Source organism: Ciconia boyciana, chromosome 9 (assembly GCF_034638445.1).
Source record: "Ciconia boyciana chromosome 9, ASM3463844v1, whole genome shotgun sequence".
Lineage (NCBI taxonomy): Eukaryota > Metazoa > Chordata > Aves > Ciconiiformes > Ciconiidae > Ciconia > Ciconia boyciana.
The window spans coordinates 12,291,058-12,308,117 of record NC_132942.1 but is presented as its reverse complement, the minus strand read 5'-3'; the positions used below and the strand labels follow the sequence as shown (position 1 = coordinate 12,308,117).

The 17,060-nt window shown below is 48.5% G+C and overlaps 2 protein-coding genes across 2 annotated transcripts in view; one reads left to right on the top strand and one right to left on the bottom strand.

Moving 5' to 3' along the window:
* Nucleotides 1–202: 202 nt before the first annotated feature.
* On the bottom strand, nucleotides 203–5,921 carry EFCAB9 (EF-hand calcium binding domain 9). Its single transcript, XM_072873049.1, has 5 exons — nucleotides 5,786–5,921; nucleotides 4,580–4,632; nucleotides 3,044–3,139; nucleotides 1,897–2,093; nucleotides 203–278 (listed from the first exon to the last, which is right to left on the bottom strand). Exons 1-5 carry the CDS (start codon nucleotides 5,919–5,921, stop codon nucleotides 203–205), a joined length of 558 nt encoding a protein of 185 aa, XP_072729150.1.
* Nucleotides 5,922–9,205: 3,284 nt separating this feature from the next.
* The window catches only part of STK10 (serine/threonine kinase 10), a 52,821-nt gene continuing 44,966 nt past the window's right edge, over nucleotides 9,206–17,060 (top strand). The window contains exon 1 of the mRNA XM_072872509.1: nucleotides 9,206–9,525. Coding sequence (XP_072728610.1) covers nucleotides 9,370–9,525 — 156 coding nt within the window. The 5' untranslated portion in view covers nucleotides 9,206–9,369. The remainder of the gene's footprint in view (nucleotides 9,526–17,060) is intronic.

Here is a 17,060-nt window from a genome sequence, read left to right as displayed (position 1 = left end):
GTGGTGACATGCAATGGAGAAAAAAGAACAGGCAATTGCTTTACTGCTGCACTTCGATTTATTCACTTTCTGCAAGTTTGGTACGTATATCTGGTGGTTGTAAGCTGAGCCCAGGGGGACTGAGAAGCGAGGCTGCATTATTCCCAGCTGGGTAAAGGGTTCTTGTTCAGGCTATTAGGAGCTCGCTGATCTTGCTGGGAGGCTATTCATGATCCTCTTCCTCTTTTTGTTGTTGTTTGTCAATACAGAAGACTGTGAACATCTTGAGTTCCCTATAGCTCAGTTGCTAGTTTTGGAGAGGAGATAGATCCCTAGCTTAGCAAGGCATCCTTGCCCAATATAAACAGTTATTTCAGAGAAAGACCCTGAGTCCAGGCTCTCATCCCCTTCTCCAACTTGCTCTACTTCCCTGACTGACTCAGGAGAAATTGGTTTCAACTGATTGCCTCCAGCTCATCCCGAACATGTTACAGGCTAATAGGGCACCTCCCTGGCACATGGCTGTTTCTCCACCATTTGTAATGACTTGCAGATGTTGGAGTGATTCATAACAGCTGGGGTTATGGTGTGGAAGGGGGAAGCGGGGTGCCTTCATGGCTGTATCACAGCCATGCTGCTCCTGCTTAAAGTGGCCTTTTAATCAGGCAGCCTCAAGATGAAAGGACAGGATCAATGCAGCTTGGGGCTGAAACAGCTTATTCTGGGAAACTACTCTAGGGGCATTAGAGAACTATCCGCAGGCCCCGAGCAGGACTGAGGCTTTGGTACCTCGCTGCGCCACTAAACCACACAGGAAACAGGCTGCAAGCCCTGCAGGGCTTACAGGAGAGATGCAACAGCTGCCTGTAGCAAATAATTGAAGAGGATACTGGTGGTAGAACATAGAGGAGGAGAACTATCAATAAAAACAATAACCCAGGAACCTAGCAGCAAAAAGGAGGAGAAAGAGAAGGGATCTCCCTCGGTTACTAATGGCTGTCTTGCTAAATGTGCTCCTGGAGCATGCTGAGATGCTGAAGTCATGAGGACGGTGTAAAGCTGTGACAGAGATAAGAGATGTCTACAGTCTATTAATGACTGATTCCCTACCAGTGTAGCTGCAGGTGGTCATTAATCAGAGTGTACTTCAGAGCAGGGAGGGATTTGAAAGAGCACTGGTGACCAGACAGGGACAAAAGTGAGCTGGTGGCAGAAGCAAATTGGCAAGGGATGTGTGCGTGCACCTCCATAAGGAGGACTGTGTAAATGCAGAGCTGGAGGGCAGGTGCTGTTACCAGCTTTGTTCCCTTTCTGGTTGTAGGGAGCTGCTCCCCACTATGGGGCAGGGATGGGCGAGGTCCCTACGGCCTCTCCTTGGAACCTGGAGCTGGTTTAAGGTCAAAATGAGGGATCCATTGGAGAATAGAAAGAGCTTCCCCTGGAGCTCTTATCTGGCATTGGTATCTCCATGGCACGGGTATAAACCAAGGTACAGCATTTGTAATGTTTCTAGGAGTTTCAAGTCCAAGTGTACCCCAGCAAGGTATCCCTCTGGCCAGCAGCTCTGAGAATGGACTGCAGAGAGCTTGGAAAATAATGAGAAGCCACAAGCAAACTCAGAAGAAAATGGCTTAAATAAAGGCCCACCTGGCAGTCCTGCCCACCTCCTCCCATTAGAGTCTCATCAGACAGAGGGATATGCCTGGTTTACCCCCAAAAAATTATTTCTTCCTGTTGCTATCTTACTGTTAAAACATTTTCAATTCAGATTGTGTGGTAAGTCACCAAAGACCCACTCCTGAAGTCAACAGGAAGAAAACTCAGACTTGAGTGAGAAGTGGCTGCGGGCTGCAGTACAAAATCAATCCCAGGGATTAATTTTGAATTTAGGCGCATTTTCATGGCCTATCTTTTGACTGTAATTTCTCTAATTTTATCTCATCTCCAGAAATATCAAAGTCCTTGAATATCATCTTGAGTTCTTCTTTCTGGATGTTGAAGAGAAAGCTTGTGGCTTCAATCTCATTAAAATCAATCATATTATCCCCATCTACGTCCAGCAGTTGAAAGGCAGGTCCTGCGTGGTGGTGGATGAACTGCTTTTCATGATGGTCCTGTTTCAGGGCAGAAAGGTTTAGAAACAGATGATAAGCACTGATTTCCTGCTTGGAAAGAATACATGGAATACCAACTGGTGCTCGCATCCAGAGAATAAAGGTGACCTCCCACTAGTCGCGCCCACAGGAAATACCAAAATCCTGGTGCTTCCTGCCGCGGAGCCGTGTGGGAGCCCGCGGCTGTTGCTGGCTGGGTTCAGGCTGTGGGCTGTGCCAGGGAGAGCTACCAAGAGCCAGCCAAGCTCCAAGGCTGCTTTGTGAGGTCCTTTCCCATCCCTTCCATGTGCCGAATGACTTGCAGGGCCACATCCCACAGTTGGCTCCTCTCCTTCCTCCCTGAGTCCTGCAGGCAGCAGCCCCGAGAGCTGGCCCTCAGCCAGGCGTCTGGTCCAAAGCAGAGCTGCAGGACATGTCCAACAGGACGGCTGAGCTCCAGAGTAACCCTGGCTTTACCACCCCTCTCCCTCACCGCAGCCTGCTGTCCTCGCTGCTTTTCCCTGAAAAGGCACCAGTCTCTCCCCAGCTGGGACTGTAGGTGATGCTGGGGAGGCTGAAGAAGGGCATCAGCACATGCTGCATCTACAAGCTAGCAAGAACCGATGGGTGAAAACAGATGCTCTGCTCTCTTCCTCACAGGTAGACACAACCGAGGGCTTGTTTTTTGGAGAACTAAGATGGACAGCCTGACCTGGGAGGAGTGTTTAGATGGTTCCTACCTTGCAAAAGGTTCAGGGGTGGATTTATCCAAGAGGAGCAAGGTTGGTATTAACAGGGGGACTGCTCATTTCCCTGCTTTCCTTTTCTATGCAGCAGCATAGACCCAGGGACCCTCTCCATCCCTTGTATGCCATGAGTAAAGTTCAGCTCCAGTGAGCTGATTCCCTTTGCAGGGGTGTTGGATGGTGCAGATGTCCCTGTTCTGGCTCCAGGACCTGCAGGATACACACCTCATGGGACAGGAGGAGGCATACCACCATGTAGAACTCATTAAAGCAAATCTTCCCCCTTGCGTTTTGGTCTGGCAAGTCGAACAGCAGCATGATGTGCTGCTGTAGATGGGTGTCAAATGTGACACCCATCTACAAGAAGGGCCGGAAGGAGGACCCAGGGAACTATAGGCCTGTCAGCCTGACCTCGGTACCAGGGAAACTGATGGAGCAGATCATCCTGAGTGCCATCACACGGCATGTAGAGGATAACCAAGGGATCAAGCCCAGGCAGCATGGGTTTAGGAAAGGCAGGTCCTGCTTGACCAACCTGATCTCCTTCTATGACAAGGTGACCCGCCTAGTGGAGGAGGGAAAGGCTGTGGATTTTGTCTATCTAGACTTCAGTAAAGCCTTCGACACGGTTTCCCACAGCATTCTCCTGGAGAAACTGGCTGCTCATGGCTTGGATGTGTGTACTCTTCTCTGGGTAAAGAACTGGCTGGGTGGCCGGGCCCAAAGAGTGGTGGTGAATGGAGTTTACTCCAGTTGGCGGCTGGTCACAAGCGGTGTTCCCCAGGGCTCTGTGTTGGGGCCAGTCCTGTTTAATATCTGTATCAATGATCTGGATTAAGGGATCGAGTGCACCCTCAGTCAGTTTGCAGATGACACCAAGTTGTGCAGGAGTGTTGATCAGTTTGAGGGTAGGAAGGCTCTACAGAGGGACCTGGACAGGCTGGATCGATGGGCCGAGGTCAATTGTATGGGGTTCAACAAGGCTAAGTGCAAGGTCCTGCACTTGGGTCACAGCAACCCCATGCAACGCTACAGGCTTGGGGAAGAGTGGCTGGAAAGCTGCCCAGCGGAAAAGCACCTGGGGGTCCTGGTTGACAGCCGCCTGAATATGAGCCAGCAGTGTGCCCAGGTGGCCAAGAAAGCCAATGGCATCCTGGCTTGTATCAAAAATAGTGTGGCCAGCAGGAGTAGGGAAGTGATCGTGCCCCTGTACTCGGCACTGGTGAGGCCGCACCTCAAATACTGTGTTCAGTTTTGGGCCCCTCGCTACAAGAGAGACATTGAGGGGCTGGAGCGTGTCCAGAGAAGGGCAATGAAGCTGGTGAAGGGTCTGGAGTGCAAGTCTGATGGGGAGCGGCTGAGGGAACTGGGGTTGTTTGGCCTGGAGAAAAGGAGGCTGAGGGGAGACCTTATTGCTGTCTACAACTACCTGAAAGGAGGCTGTAGAGAGGTGGGGGTCGCTCTCTTCTCCCAGGTAACAAGTGATAGGATGAGAGGAAAGGGCCTCAAGTTGCGCCAGGGGAGGTTTAGACTGGATGTTAGGAAATTTTACTTCACTGAAAGGGTTATCAAGCATTGGAACAGGCTGCCCAGGGAAGTGGTTGAGTCGCCATCCCTGGAAGTATTTAAAAGACGTTTGGATGAGGTGCTTAGGGACATGGTTTAGTGGTTGTCTTGGTAGTGTTAGGTTTACAGTTGGACTTGATGATCTTAAAGGTCTTTTCCAACCTATACGGTTCTGTGATTCTGTGATTCTATGATCTGGTCCTTATTCAGGTTGGTCATATAACAGAGGAAGCAATAAAACTGCAGATCTGGAAAACAGTGAGCTCTCAGGCATCGTCTGCACAAAGCTCAGAGCAATAATTAGCAGGTTTTATTTTATTTTAAACGCCCACTGCTCCCAGACAGGTTGCACAGGCAACTAAAGCATAGGCACAGACAAGAGATACTGTTCAGAATTAATAGAACAGTATTAATAAGATGGCCTGACTTATGAAAGAGGCATATGTGATTTCTTCACAGAAGGCAATGTTAAAGTGTTCATAATTTTCTGTCTTTCTTCTCTTCTACCCCACCCCTGGAGGAAAAAAGGACTTTTTCAACAAACCAGAAACATGGGAATAGACTGAAGAACTGCAGGCGGAAGGTGGGGAAGCTGTGAACCAGCGGACGGGGGGTTGCAAACAGCCTCATGCAGAGGACACTATTGGTAAGAAACCCACCTGCTTTCTAACACGGAGCATGATCAGTTTATGGGAAGGATTACATGATGAGGTTGCTGCAGCTTCAGTGAGCCAGAAATCCCCTCTTGCCCCCTGTTCCTGGCATCTCACTTGCACAGCTGTAAAGATCTCCTTTATGGCTGGCCTGGGTTTTTCCTATGTCGATTATCTGCTCGTTGTACCAGGACCCGGTTATCATGTTTGTACGGTACGAGCAAGCCTGTGGCTTTGTATGCTGCTGGGATCCAGAGGATGATAATACCGTAAAATCAAACAGGTTTCGTAAGCTCTTGGACCTTTTTCTGTCTCACAAACAGGGAAGGAGGCAGTGGAAGGGGGAAGGGGAAAGGAATACCTGTGATGTGAGCTGAAAATGCATCTCAGTGGCTCTGCATGGTCCCCTGAGCTGTACATATTTCAGAAGCCAATGCAGGAGTAGCCAGGCCATGTAACCTTCCAGAGCAGCCGGGGCATGATAGAGCAGGGAGGACATGGTGATATATGCTGTATCTGAAAGCTTTTTGGGGTATTGCCAAGTACTTGTATTAACCAAGCTGCTAGTTAATTAGTATTACAGAGTGCTGCATTTGTTATAACATCTGAAGTGCAATATTTGTAATGTCCATGATCTCTGGTTTTAAATCCTAAGTGATGTAGCATTCTGTGTATCTCTTTTCAAAACATTACACGGGGCCTGTAACTTTAGAGCATTAATGCCAATCTCATTTTTAGAAGTACTTACTGTTCAGGTAATTCTTTTGATAAACATCCAGGAGCTGGAAATCCTTTGCCAGCACCGCAGTGTTTCTTACTGACAACAAGCAATATACTTCATCTAAACACAGACACTGCAGAAAACACCCAGATTTCAGCTTCATCTTGGTTGGCCGTGGAAGATCAGCGAAACAGAACTAGCACCATGGCAATGACCCCTCACAGAAGGAAAATGCTGCCGTAGAACCAGATGCAACCTCCGTCCCATGACTTCAATGCTTTTTGCATATTTTCAACAATTCCCCTCAGATGTGGAGGCAAAGGGTGCCCTTCCGTTCAGCATTTAAGGATAATACATACTAAAATCAAGTGACAGAAATTATTCTTACAATGCTCAAGAGCATTAAATCTGATTAAAATGTGCAAGACAGCACAGACTTAAGGATTTATTTTAGACTGTAATGCAAATCTCAACCTCAGACAAGTGGTACCCCAAAGTCTGTTGGTCCATGCTGAGGAGGTCCTACATAGCAGCTGCTGCAGGGCTTTGCTTTTCCTCTTAGCCAGAGCTTTGACGTTTCTAGTTTCCAGTACCTGACAGTGTCCTGTGCAACGTATCTGGAAGCTATAGCTCAGGCATGGATGCTTTTGAATGCCCAATTTCTTGTTCAGGTTAGCTGTTAGGAAGCCAGACCGCTCTTATATTTATATAAAGTGTTTATCACCCATTCCTCTTCCAACCCAGAACGAGTCCAATCCAGCATAGCAATAACCATTGAAAGTGCTCTTTATTACTTACCCCTAACCTATACCAGGAATAATACTAATAAAACAAAACTCCACTGGCTTACTTTGGTCGACAGGCCCTCTGTAACCCAATAGTTAAAATGCAGAGCTGTATGTAGTCTTGCAGTCAGGCCAGCAGTTTCTTCTCCTTGGGTCGTAATGCTGAGTGAGAGCTCAGCTCTGCTAACGCACGCTGCTGAGGGCTGTGCTGACTCTGAGCGGTCATAGTTAATGCAATGGTGATGCTCGTGACTGTCTGTCCATAGGATCAGGGGTGCTTCCAGGAGCTTGGGGCAGATTGGCAAAGTTTTTTGCATTTCTGGAGTTTATATTCTCTTATTTATCACTTGAGAAATGGTAAGAAGTAATTCATCGATAGATAATTAACCTGTTTGCTGACTTGGTTTGACACCTGTGAGCTTTCTACAAGAAATGGGTGGAAAGAATTCAAATGGCTGATTCCCTTTGGCTATGGACCCAAGAGAGAGCAAATCTGCTTATAGGGTATCAAGTGCTGGATAAAAAATGACACAGCCTTCAAAATGCTGTGCTGAATCAGAGTTGCTCAGAAACTTTCGAAGGGGTAACTTGAGTTTGCAAACTTTATGCCAGCAGAGAAATCACCTCTCTGAGCCACAATCTGATCAGCCTACCCTCAGATAGTCTACAGGGCATCTACCTACTCTGCAAGCCCTTTGGCACAGGATTTATCTTGGATTCCATATTTTTACAGCACCTGGTATCTGTCCTTAGACAGATATCCCCAATATGTGCCCACAGCTCTTGTAGGGGCAATTACAAAGATGACAGTCAAACACTTACCAGGGAGGCAGATGACAGAACAAGGGGCAATGACCACAGGTAGCAGCTTGGGAGGTCCAGTGGGACATTAGGAAAAACTCTCCCCCAGGATGGTGATGCGCCCTGGAGCAGATAACCCCAGGAGGTCATGTCTGCGCCATCCTGGGAGGTTTTTCAAGACTCAGCTGGACAGATTGCTGTCTGACCTGGTCCAGTGCTGGCGACACTCTTGCTCCAAGCGGGAAGCTGGCCTAGATGATCTCTGGGGATCCCATGCAAGCAATGTTTCTGTGGTTGCATACAATGCCCAGGTCCCCTAGTACAATAAAGTAAATATGCTACTGTTAATAAGAATAACTTTAAAAAATTTGATAGCTAAAACACTGGAAAAATAGAGATTAAAAGTATGAAATTTTGAAAATAGTTGCTCTGATTCTTTTCGATTCTGTTCTTACTCTGGTATTGCCAAATCCACACATTGGATCAGATCAGATCCAAAACCCATGAAGTTAGGTGAAAAAAGTGCTCAATTATTTTCAGCTTCTTTCTGTTTCAGGGATATACTTGGGTCACATTTTCAGCTTGTTTTTCCCACAACTCAGCGGGAAGAAGGGAAGAAGTAGGGGAACACGAAACTTTCTTCAAAAAAGGCAGATGAAATTCTCATACAGCCACAAATTTCCAGGAACCAGAGTTTTAAATAGTATTTAAAGCATCAGTATCGGGAAATTCCTAATAATGTGAGGGCTGATCATACCAGGATAAACCCATTTTTTTTCTTAACAGCAAAGACAACGAGAGGCGACGATCAGCCCCCGTGCTCTAGGGTATAATATATCGGGGAACTAATGAGAAATCACCAAGGCCAGACGTTCTCAAAGCAAGAGCCTGTGCCGAGTTTCGGCTGCATTACACATTAGGATGGAGTATGCAAATGCACGCCCTCCTGTACCTCCACCCTCAGCTCATTAATGGGACGTGTGTGAGGGGAAAAATACACGTGCTGGTGTGAGCAGTGTTGGTACCACTGAAGTTTGCCCGGACAACCGCTTACCACTAAGCCTTCTGTCACAGAGATGTTGTCAAGCGTGGCTGCACCGTCGGGTCTTTCCCCTAGATGTCCCCATTTAATACTCGATTTCAAGTCGGTTTTTCAGAGGATTTGAAGTTTTGCCAAGGAGGGGATGCAAACCTTCACACTTGCCACCAGTTGGGTCACATCTTCTCTAAAACAAATTCATGGCGGGTGCCCGTGGTGCTGATACACTCGAATTCCTGCTACTGGGAGTTTTTACAATATTTGTGTTTGGCTGTTTTCACATGAGATGAACTGGGGGAAGAAGGAAACGTCCCTCTGTTGCCACGGCAGTTTAGGATTATGTTTTTACACTCGGAGATGTGTCTCTTTGCCCGGCCCGCAGCAGCGCAGCCCACGAGGCGAAGCACAGCCCGTGCAGATGCTGTTGGCTCGCCGCGCTCCCTGTGCCGGGCTGAGCAGGCGGGACATGACAGCAGCCGCTGAGGAGTTTCAGGCCTTTCCTTCCAGGTCTCCTATGTTATTTGTATTTAGCATCGTCCTCTAACGCTCTGGCCTCCTCCTGCTGTGCTGGGGGGGCGGGGGGGGGGGGAAATAGGCGACTCCCCGCCTCGCTCAGGGACATGGCTCGCCGGCGGGGCCGAACCGAGCCGGGCTGTGCCACACCACGCTGCAGCGTGCCGCGCCCCGGCTGAGCCGTGCCGGGCCGTGCCGTGCCGTGCCCGGGCCGTGCCGGGCGGGGCGGGCGCAGGGGGGCGGCCGGCCAATGGCGCGGGGCGGCGGCAGCCAGGCCAGCAGGTGGAGCGGTGCCGGCTCCATGTGCGCGGCTGGAGGCGGCCCCGCTCCCCGCCTCGCCGCTCCCCCGGGCGCGCAGCGGCTCCGTCCTCCCCCGGGGCGGGCGCGGGAGGCGGCCGCCGGCAGCTCCCCGCAGCTCCCCAGCCGCCGCCGGGCCGCGGCTCCTCGGCAGCCCCGCCGCGCAGCGCTCCGGCATGGCTTTCGCTAATTTCCGCCGCATCCTGCGCCTCTCCACCTTCGAGAAGCGGCGGTCCAAGGAGTACGAGCACGTCCGCCGCGACCTGGACCCCGGCGAGGTGTGGGAGGTGGTGGGGGAGCTGGGCGACGGCGCCTTCGGCAAGGTCTACAAGGTGGGTCCGCGGCGGGGGGCGAAGCACCTGCGGCCCCGCGGGGGTGGCGGTGCCTCCTCCCGCAGTCTGGGGGCTCCTTTGCGGGCTCCCCCTTGCTAAGCCAACCTGGAAGCTGTCTGCGGGGAAAAAAACCCTTGCGGGACCGGCGGCCGGCTCCGCGCATCCCGTTAGCTGCGCCGCTGGGAAGGGGAGGGACGGGGGCAAAGACAGCGAGTCAGCTGGGGGGGTGGGAGTGCAACGCTTTGTTTGGGGCAGGGGAAAGGAGGGAGAGGAGCTTTTTTTTTTTTCTTTTTTCTTTTGCCCTTAAATCGCCTGTTTTCAGAGCGATGCATTTGTAAGGTGACGAGGTGTTCCTTGCCAAGCCTGTCGGTGCAATGAATGGAGGGAGGTTTCTTGGAAGTCAGCAGTCTCGGGGCTGCCTCCAAGTTTTGCGAGCCTCCAGGGGTGACATTATTTGTGTTCCTGTGGTCCTCGCCGGCAGGAAACTTAGAGGAGCCCAGCTCTTTAAGAGTGGGGACATGTCCAGTGCTATGAAAGTTTAACCTTTACGTTAAAGGACCAGGGTTTTAAAGGCCAGATACCCACTGTACTTTGCACTCCAAAGCAACAGTGTTCTTGCTGTTACTGGCTCTGAAATACTCTGGTCTCCTGTGCAACAGTTGAGAGAGGAGACTTCTGCTTGGGGCTGGCTGGAGGAGCCCCTTGGGGATCCAGCCTCCCTGGGCAACCTGCGTTACAAACATAATTTGGAACTGGGGTTGTGAATTAGCTGTTTGGCAGCTGGTTTTTGATGGTCTCGTTAGATCATTTAACAAGGTGTTGCCTTTTCAGAATTGAGAAATAAGTAGTACCTAAAGAGGCGGCCAGGCAGGGAGCTGGTTGGTTGCAGGTCAGGATGGAGGTGTTTTAACACAGTGTCCTGGGATTTGTTGTATCTGTTTGTTGTCTCTGTCATGTTATTTGATAGAAACTCTCTAAAAAGTTGGCCCTAAGTATCCATTGAGTGGAAGTCTCTGGTGAAGGATCCTTTCTTCTACAAAATGCAATTCCTAAAAATCATATTTAAATCCCCAATATATTTATCCTTCCAAAAGTAGCACCAGTAGTACTCAGTGCTTCTGTTACCGGTTTACTTGGTGTTGTGCATTGGAAACCCGTTTGTATATAGCAACGTTCACTCTTCTCCTAGGTAATTATTTGCTTACATTTGCTTAGATTTCTCATGCAATGACAGGAATGAGGTAAACATTGTAAAACAAGTTAATAGGCTTCTGAGACAAACGAAAGCTTAGAAGAATAACTGATTTAAATTCTCTCTATTTAAAGTGTGTATAACATATCCAAAATAGATAACTTTTCAGAATAAAACTACTTTATAAGTGGCTGTTCTGGTTTTTAAGTCCGTTGTCATACCTGAATGCCTCTGCTATTAACTGCAGCCTTGCACCAATACTAAAATCATCAGAGTAACTGTATGTATTGTAGGCTAAGGATGTCAGCCTGTCAGATTGTAACATCTCCTCATCTCCAACTACTTCCATCTCCCTTGATCCCCATTTCGACCCAAATGAGAATGTGGATTATAGTAAATGACACAATGCAGGCCATGTGTTTATAACCAGAAGTTCACTCCGTCTATAACTAGTACGTGTAGACAACTGTCTGCTTTTGAGATGTTTTTAACATGGTTGATCAGGGGGTGGGGGTTAATGCTGTGACAGAAATCAAAGGGCGGCTATTTTATTCTTCTTAGTAAAGTTTTAATTCTCCATCTTCTTTGCTCTCTTCTCCGCTTGTTCTCCATCCTGGTTGGTGAATGGACATGGTTGGTTTTTGAAGAGTTCTCGTGCAAGGTTTTGTTTGTTTGTTTAAGAATCCCAAATTATTTGGGTGCCATGTACTATAAAGCCTTATTTTAGATAATAACCAGTAGTGTTATTGCAGAGAAGTAGTTTTCTGCCATGCTAAGATTTAACTTGCATACGGTATTCCTTTGTCTTTCTAAATCTGGAGCACTACCCATGGTGGTGATGGAGAATGTGAAAAGAAGAGGCTTGCCCCAAACAAACCAACCAACCTGCTTGCGCGCAAGGAGGACGTAGGTGGTCAAGACGCAATGAACCATTTTAATCATTCTCTTGAAGTCCCTTTAAAGTCAATTTTCTCTTCACACAAAAGCGATCATGTAAAGCAAGTCAGAGTGTTTGTATGGCCATGAGAGTTTCAGGATGTTTGAATGAAGTTCCTGCCTGTTTTCCGCCCCTTTTCCACACATGGAAGCATGGGGAGAGGATATAATCCGCCTGTGCCTGCATCCTGCCCTACTCACCATATGTTGTACTCCCTCCGAAGAGCCTGTCGTCCCTGAGCAGTGCAAAAGGATGGGATTTGTACACTGAGTGCTCTGACCTGGGAGAAATTTAGATGTGGATAGAAATACAAATGTGCTCGTTTTAGTAGGTTTTGTTCTTATGACACCAGGTTTGAGCAGCAGGAAGGAGGGCTCGGCCGTGTAATGGTTTTATTGGGGAGTGTTACTGCCTTGCAGAACACTGTCGGGGAGCTGTGTCTTGGACTCCCCGTGCACTCAGCTGAGCAAACTTGAATTGGCTTGACACAGCATTTACAAAAGTAGGACAGGCTTAGTTTAAATATATATTAATTAAAAATAATCAAATCCATAGTGGAGCCTGAAAGATATACAGCAGACCTTAAGAAACCTGCAGCCAGTGGAAACTACGGGATTTCCCTAATTTTATACAAAGACTTTTTTTCATCAAAAGAGGACCTGATTGTATGAGGAAACAGTGAAACACATTGCAGAGGGTAATGAAGCTGAAAAGTAGGAAGGGGGTGGGGAGAAACTGTTTCTTTCTAGCTCTCATTCTATTAATGTCTTGGTTTTGGTAGGTCCAGTGGGTATGATAAAGAAGCAATAGCAGCCCACTGCATGCCAAGTACACTCTGTTACCCACCTCATCCAAAGCTCATTACATCGATGATCTTAAATCAGTCATTAGGCCAGCAGCTGGGAGCTGTGATCAGTGTGTGTTAGCCTGGGAAGTCTGCAGCACCTCTAGGTTTGTGGGCATATAAAAATACAAGTTCCTGACTCAGACCCTTTCCAAACAGCCTTAAAAAAAGCAGAGTTATTTTTCTTCAAAAACACCTAAGATACAATTCATAAAATGTATGGCTGTGGTTTTATTGGTTCAAAGTCGACATCTGTTTGTGTGTGCAGGGAGGGAGAAGTGGTAGTGGCACCCCTGTGAGCTTTTGCTGAAGCAAAGCCGTGCTGACCTCGGGGCCTTGCAGATGCTCAGAGCAAAGCCAGCAGTGCAGTCCTGCAAAACCCATTAGTTGGTGCAGTATTTACTGTTACAGGTAGTTGCATTAATGTCAGTGGGAACAGATATGCAAGGGCTTTTCTGGGCATTGAGAAGTCACAAGCTAGCAGGGGACGGACTTGATCTTACAAAAGCGTGGGCTCTGCTGGAAGAAGACCTGGGACTAGCTGCTTTTCTCATGGTGGGATTGTTTTGCTGTGCTCGTGCCTCTTGTGAAATGCTATCTCTACTTCCCAGTGCACGCTGATGGGGATGCTGGCTCCCCGATAAGGCTTTCCCCTCGCAGGGTGGGGACAGGCTGTCCCCTGCGGGAGTGTGGGCTGCCGTGCTGCCCGCAGCCCCCAGCGTGGCGGAAAAGGGGTTTGTTCACTTGAACTTGCCTTCAAACGGCTCTTCATGCCGGCTCCCAGAGAGATAACGCTGAACCCCATGCCACAGCAACTCATAAGCGCGCCTTTTATGTTGTTGTTCTTCTTTCTTCTTAAGATACGGCTTAAAAAGCTGAATTTGGGTTATCTGATCTATTATGGTGGTATTAGTGCTGTACACACTGTGGACTATAAATGCTCTGTTTTGAAATTTGGGTAATAAAAGACTAATTGTTAAATGTTGTGCAGCTGCCTTATAAGCCTGGCTTTCACAGCGATGGGCCCATTCGAAGTCACGAGACCGTCCCTGTCACTTGCAGACCTCTCTCTGCTTCCCAGCCGAACCTACACTGCTCTGGTTTTGCATGAGTTGGCTCAAGTGACTGGGGCTCAGCTCTTGTCGGTTTGATTCATGAGGGATTTAACATGTAATTCCTGGAAAGGGTGTCACAGAGAGATGCTAATCAGCTGGGCTAGCTTTAAAAAAAGAAAAAGAGGGAGAGAGGAAGGAAAAAAGGGAGGGGGGAGCTTTAGTTGATTGTAACTATGGCCACAAAAAACATTAAAAACCAATTGTAGGATCAAATCATGGCCTTGTCCCTTAGAATAGCTGAAGGGTTTTCTTAAAATGTTTCAGCTGGGGAGAGAAGAGGAAGGGGAAAACACCATTCCTTTATATATAGAGCAGTGGCCCAACAATATTAAACCTGGTTGAACTTTAAACTTGATGTTCACTTTAAGCTCACTGAAATGTGTGATGCTCCATCCCTGCTGAAGTTCAAGTGAAGCTTGTCGTGCACTCTGCGGAGCCGTGGCTGTATCTGTGTGGCAGGGAGAGGGATAGCTCTCCATGGCCTAAATATTTTGATAATGACTTCAGTGTCATGGCCCAGAGCTCGGCAATACTGCTGACAGTGGGAGCTGTGGGCAGCTGCATGGAAGAGAAAGCTTAGATGAAGGCTTTGAGCCTTTCACCCTCAAGCACGTGGCAATTGTTGTTCCTTAGAAAAATCCCTGCCCAGTATGTCTCATGATTTTTTAAAAATTATTTATTTTTTTCTTGAGTGTGCAGTTTCCTTGGAAAAAAATATGTTCTTTTTCTCATCTTTGATGTGCTGCTGTCTGTAAATCTGGGGTTCTTCTCATGGGTCTCAGGTCAAACCCACCCTCACTGGCATACCACGCAGTTGGGGGTCCTCAAGGGTTCTGCCTGCATGCAGCGGATGGCTGTGCTACCCTCCTATCCGCCAGCACTGCCAGCCTCGCTCACCCTGAAATCCTGCGTGAAAAGGAATTCAGCTATGGAGAGCAAAGTCACTTAAAAAAAAAATCTTTAAAATAATGAAATAACAGGTAAATTTGTAATAAACTTGCCTCTTGAAGGTGGTGGGGAGTGATTGCACACCTATTGGTGTGCCAGGGTTAAGCACTGCAAAATGCGGCACAGTGAACTGCTGCCTTGCTCAGTGTAGCCCGTCCGGTTCAGCGGCTGGGCCTGAGCATTGCCCCGTTGCCAGAGCTGCTTTGTTCCCATTGAAGAGGGAAGACTGCAGTTAAAATTAATACATTTAAGAGCGGTGTCTGTGCATGTTCCCTCCAGGATGTGGGTTTGGAAGGGGCAGCGTGCCCCTTGTGAAGAGCAGAGCAATGGCACTAGTGCTGCTGGAGTTGGATTAACTGGCTTCTGTCTCCTGTGGGTTTTGTTGACTTGGCTACAGAAAAGCACCACGCTTCCACCCTCTGAATGTCTGCTCTTCAAAACAGAGTGCTCTTCCCGTCCAACATGTGGAAACCTTCCTGACATTTTCCCTTCTTGTGCAATTCCCTGGCAGCTACCTGTACTCCTGTCCTTATGGCTCATGTCCTTATTTAACCAACCAAAATGTTTGTGTGGTATTTCAGTAGATGGGAGAGACAGTGAAGGAAGTTGTGCCCCAGCAAAGCCAGCCGATGTTGGTGGACCTCAGTGCTCGCATCTGTTGGCATTGCTGAGTTGCTGCCTGCCCTGCATTTCTCTCTTGACAATCGCGGGCAATCACAGGCATGCTGCTGGAGTGTCTGCCCCGGGCAGGCTTGTGCTATGGAGGTAGCAAAGGTCTGATCAGTTTTTTATTTTTCTGCAAGGGCCTTGCTTATCTGATGCTTTTCTAGCACAGTGTGAAAGGGCTGACGGACAGACAGACGTGCATACTACCACTGCCCATCTAAGCCCTGTTCCCTGGCTCTCAGGCATAGTAGCCATTCAGCCCACTGCTCAGCCCTTAGCTCTCTATGTACCAAATTTGTTGCAGAAATTTGCTAGGAAACTCAGAAGTGGTTGCATGGCTCTTTTCCCCCCATTTTAATTTCTTTTTCAATGTCGTGGCATTGACTGAGTGAAGACCTGGGCAGGAGTGCTTCACTTGGAGCACTGCGCTCTTCCAGGGGACTAGTGACTTGAAGGATGTCTCATGCTCTAGGTCTATGTAGGCTGAAGATGTTGGATCAACATAGATCTTTCCTTTCTTCAAACCTTGCATGGGTTTTTGTTCATCTCTCACTCGTGCCGGGACCATGAGGTCAGCTCAGTTTCTGTAGGTGGGTTACAGTGTGGCATACCAGCAGAGAAGCCTCTTGTCTGCTGGGTGTTGGGTGCAAGGTCTGAAGCTTTGTGTGGCACTTTTCTGCTCCTTGACTAACGTACTGCTGCTTGGGCTTGTTATCTCTCACCCCCTTCTGCTGGGCTGTTGTTGAGCTTTTAAGGCAAGAAAAGGTGCGTGTGCTATGCTTTGGTCACACCTTTTTTTTGGCACGTCTACATAGAAAAGTCCTCGGCCATAACTTGAGCTCTCTGGCGGTGTTACTTTCCCTTGCCTCTAGCTTGTAAAGCCAGAGGAAGGCGTTTCTGCCTTTTTTTTTTTTTTTTTTTTAAACTAACGCTTTTTGCCTTATTTTGCAAGCCACTTCCACTTCCCCCTAGCCCTTGCAAAAGTGTTGCCACAGCTGCCAGAGCAGCAGCACTGGTCCAGCCCGGTGCGGTCGGAGCCCTGCCCGACCCAACGCCCGAGGGACGAAGCTCTGCGCAGGCTGCGGTGTGTACCGAGGGCTGCTAGACCAGGGCTGTGCCAGCCGTACTGCTGCGCCCGTGCCTGTTTGTCATCACCCGCTCTGCTGGGTGGTACCAAGGGCTGAATTCAGTGTTTCCAAAAAAAAACCCAAAACAGGCCTCATTTTTGGTGACAAACTGAAGTGGCTCTAGGGGGCTTGTTGGGCATGGAACTCATTTCAGCTCCCATTGATTATTTGACAATAATACGAGCGCTGACTCGAGCCTGTCTACCCTGTGTTTGTTTATTGATGCAGACAGCTCAGGCAAAGTTCATCGGAAGGCGGTTAATCATTATGGAATCCCTGAGAAATACTGGAGCGAGCAGTTGTTTGCATACAAAGACACACAACAGGAATATAGTGCATGGCGGGTGTGTGTGTGGGAAGTCAGAACTATCAACCCCCAAATACAGCATCCACTGAAAGCACCGGGCTTTTTACTCCTGGTTCTCTAACTCAGCGATATCTCAAGCATCAGCTCTCCTGGCATGGAGAGAAGACTTACAAGGATGGGGAGAGTAGCTCACACCAAAAATGTGGTGGCACGATATGGCAGTCCAGCTTAAAAAGGATCATCTCTTGGCCTGGGGAAGATACTGTGGGCAAGCAAGCCTAGATGAAGCGACCGGGGTGCTCTAGGTGCTAGCTCTCTTCTTTCGCCTAGTGAGTGAGAGTTCATGCAGGGTTTTCCTCTGCCTCACCTAGAAACTGGCCATGCCTTCAGTGGCAGTCC

Bases quoted from the DNA above. Each gene is read 5' to 3' on its own strand.
- EFCAB9 (XM_072873049.1), bottom strand. From the start codon at position 5,921: ATGAAGCTGAAATCTGGGTGTTTTCTGCAGTGTCTGTGTTTAGATGAA. The intron at 4,633-5,785 runs GTAAGTACTTCT...ACTGTTTTCCAG, and splicing joins TCAAAAGAATTACCTGAACA to ATCTGCAGTTTTATTGCTTC. The intron at 2,094-3,043 runs GTGTGTATCCTG...GCCCTGAAACAG, and splicing joins GCCTCCTCCTGTCCCATGAG to GACCATCATGAAAAGCAGTT.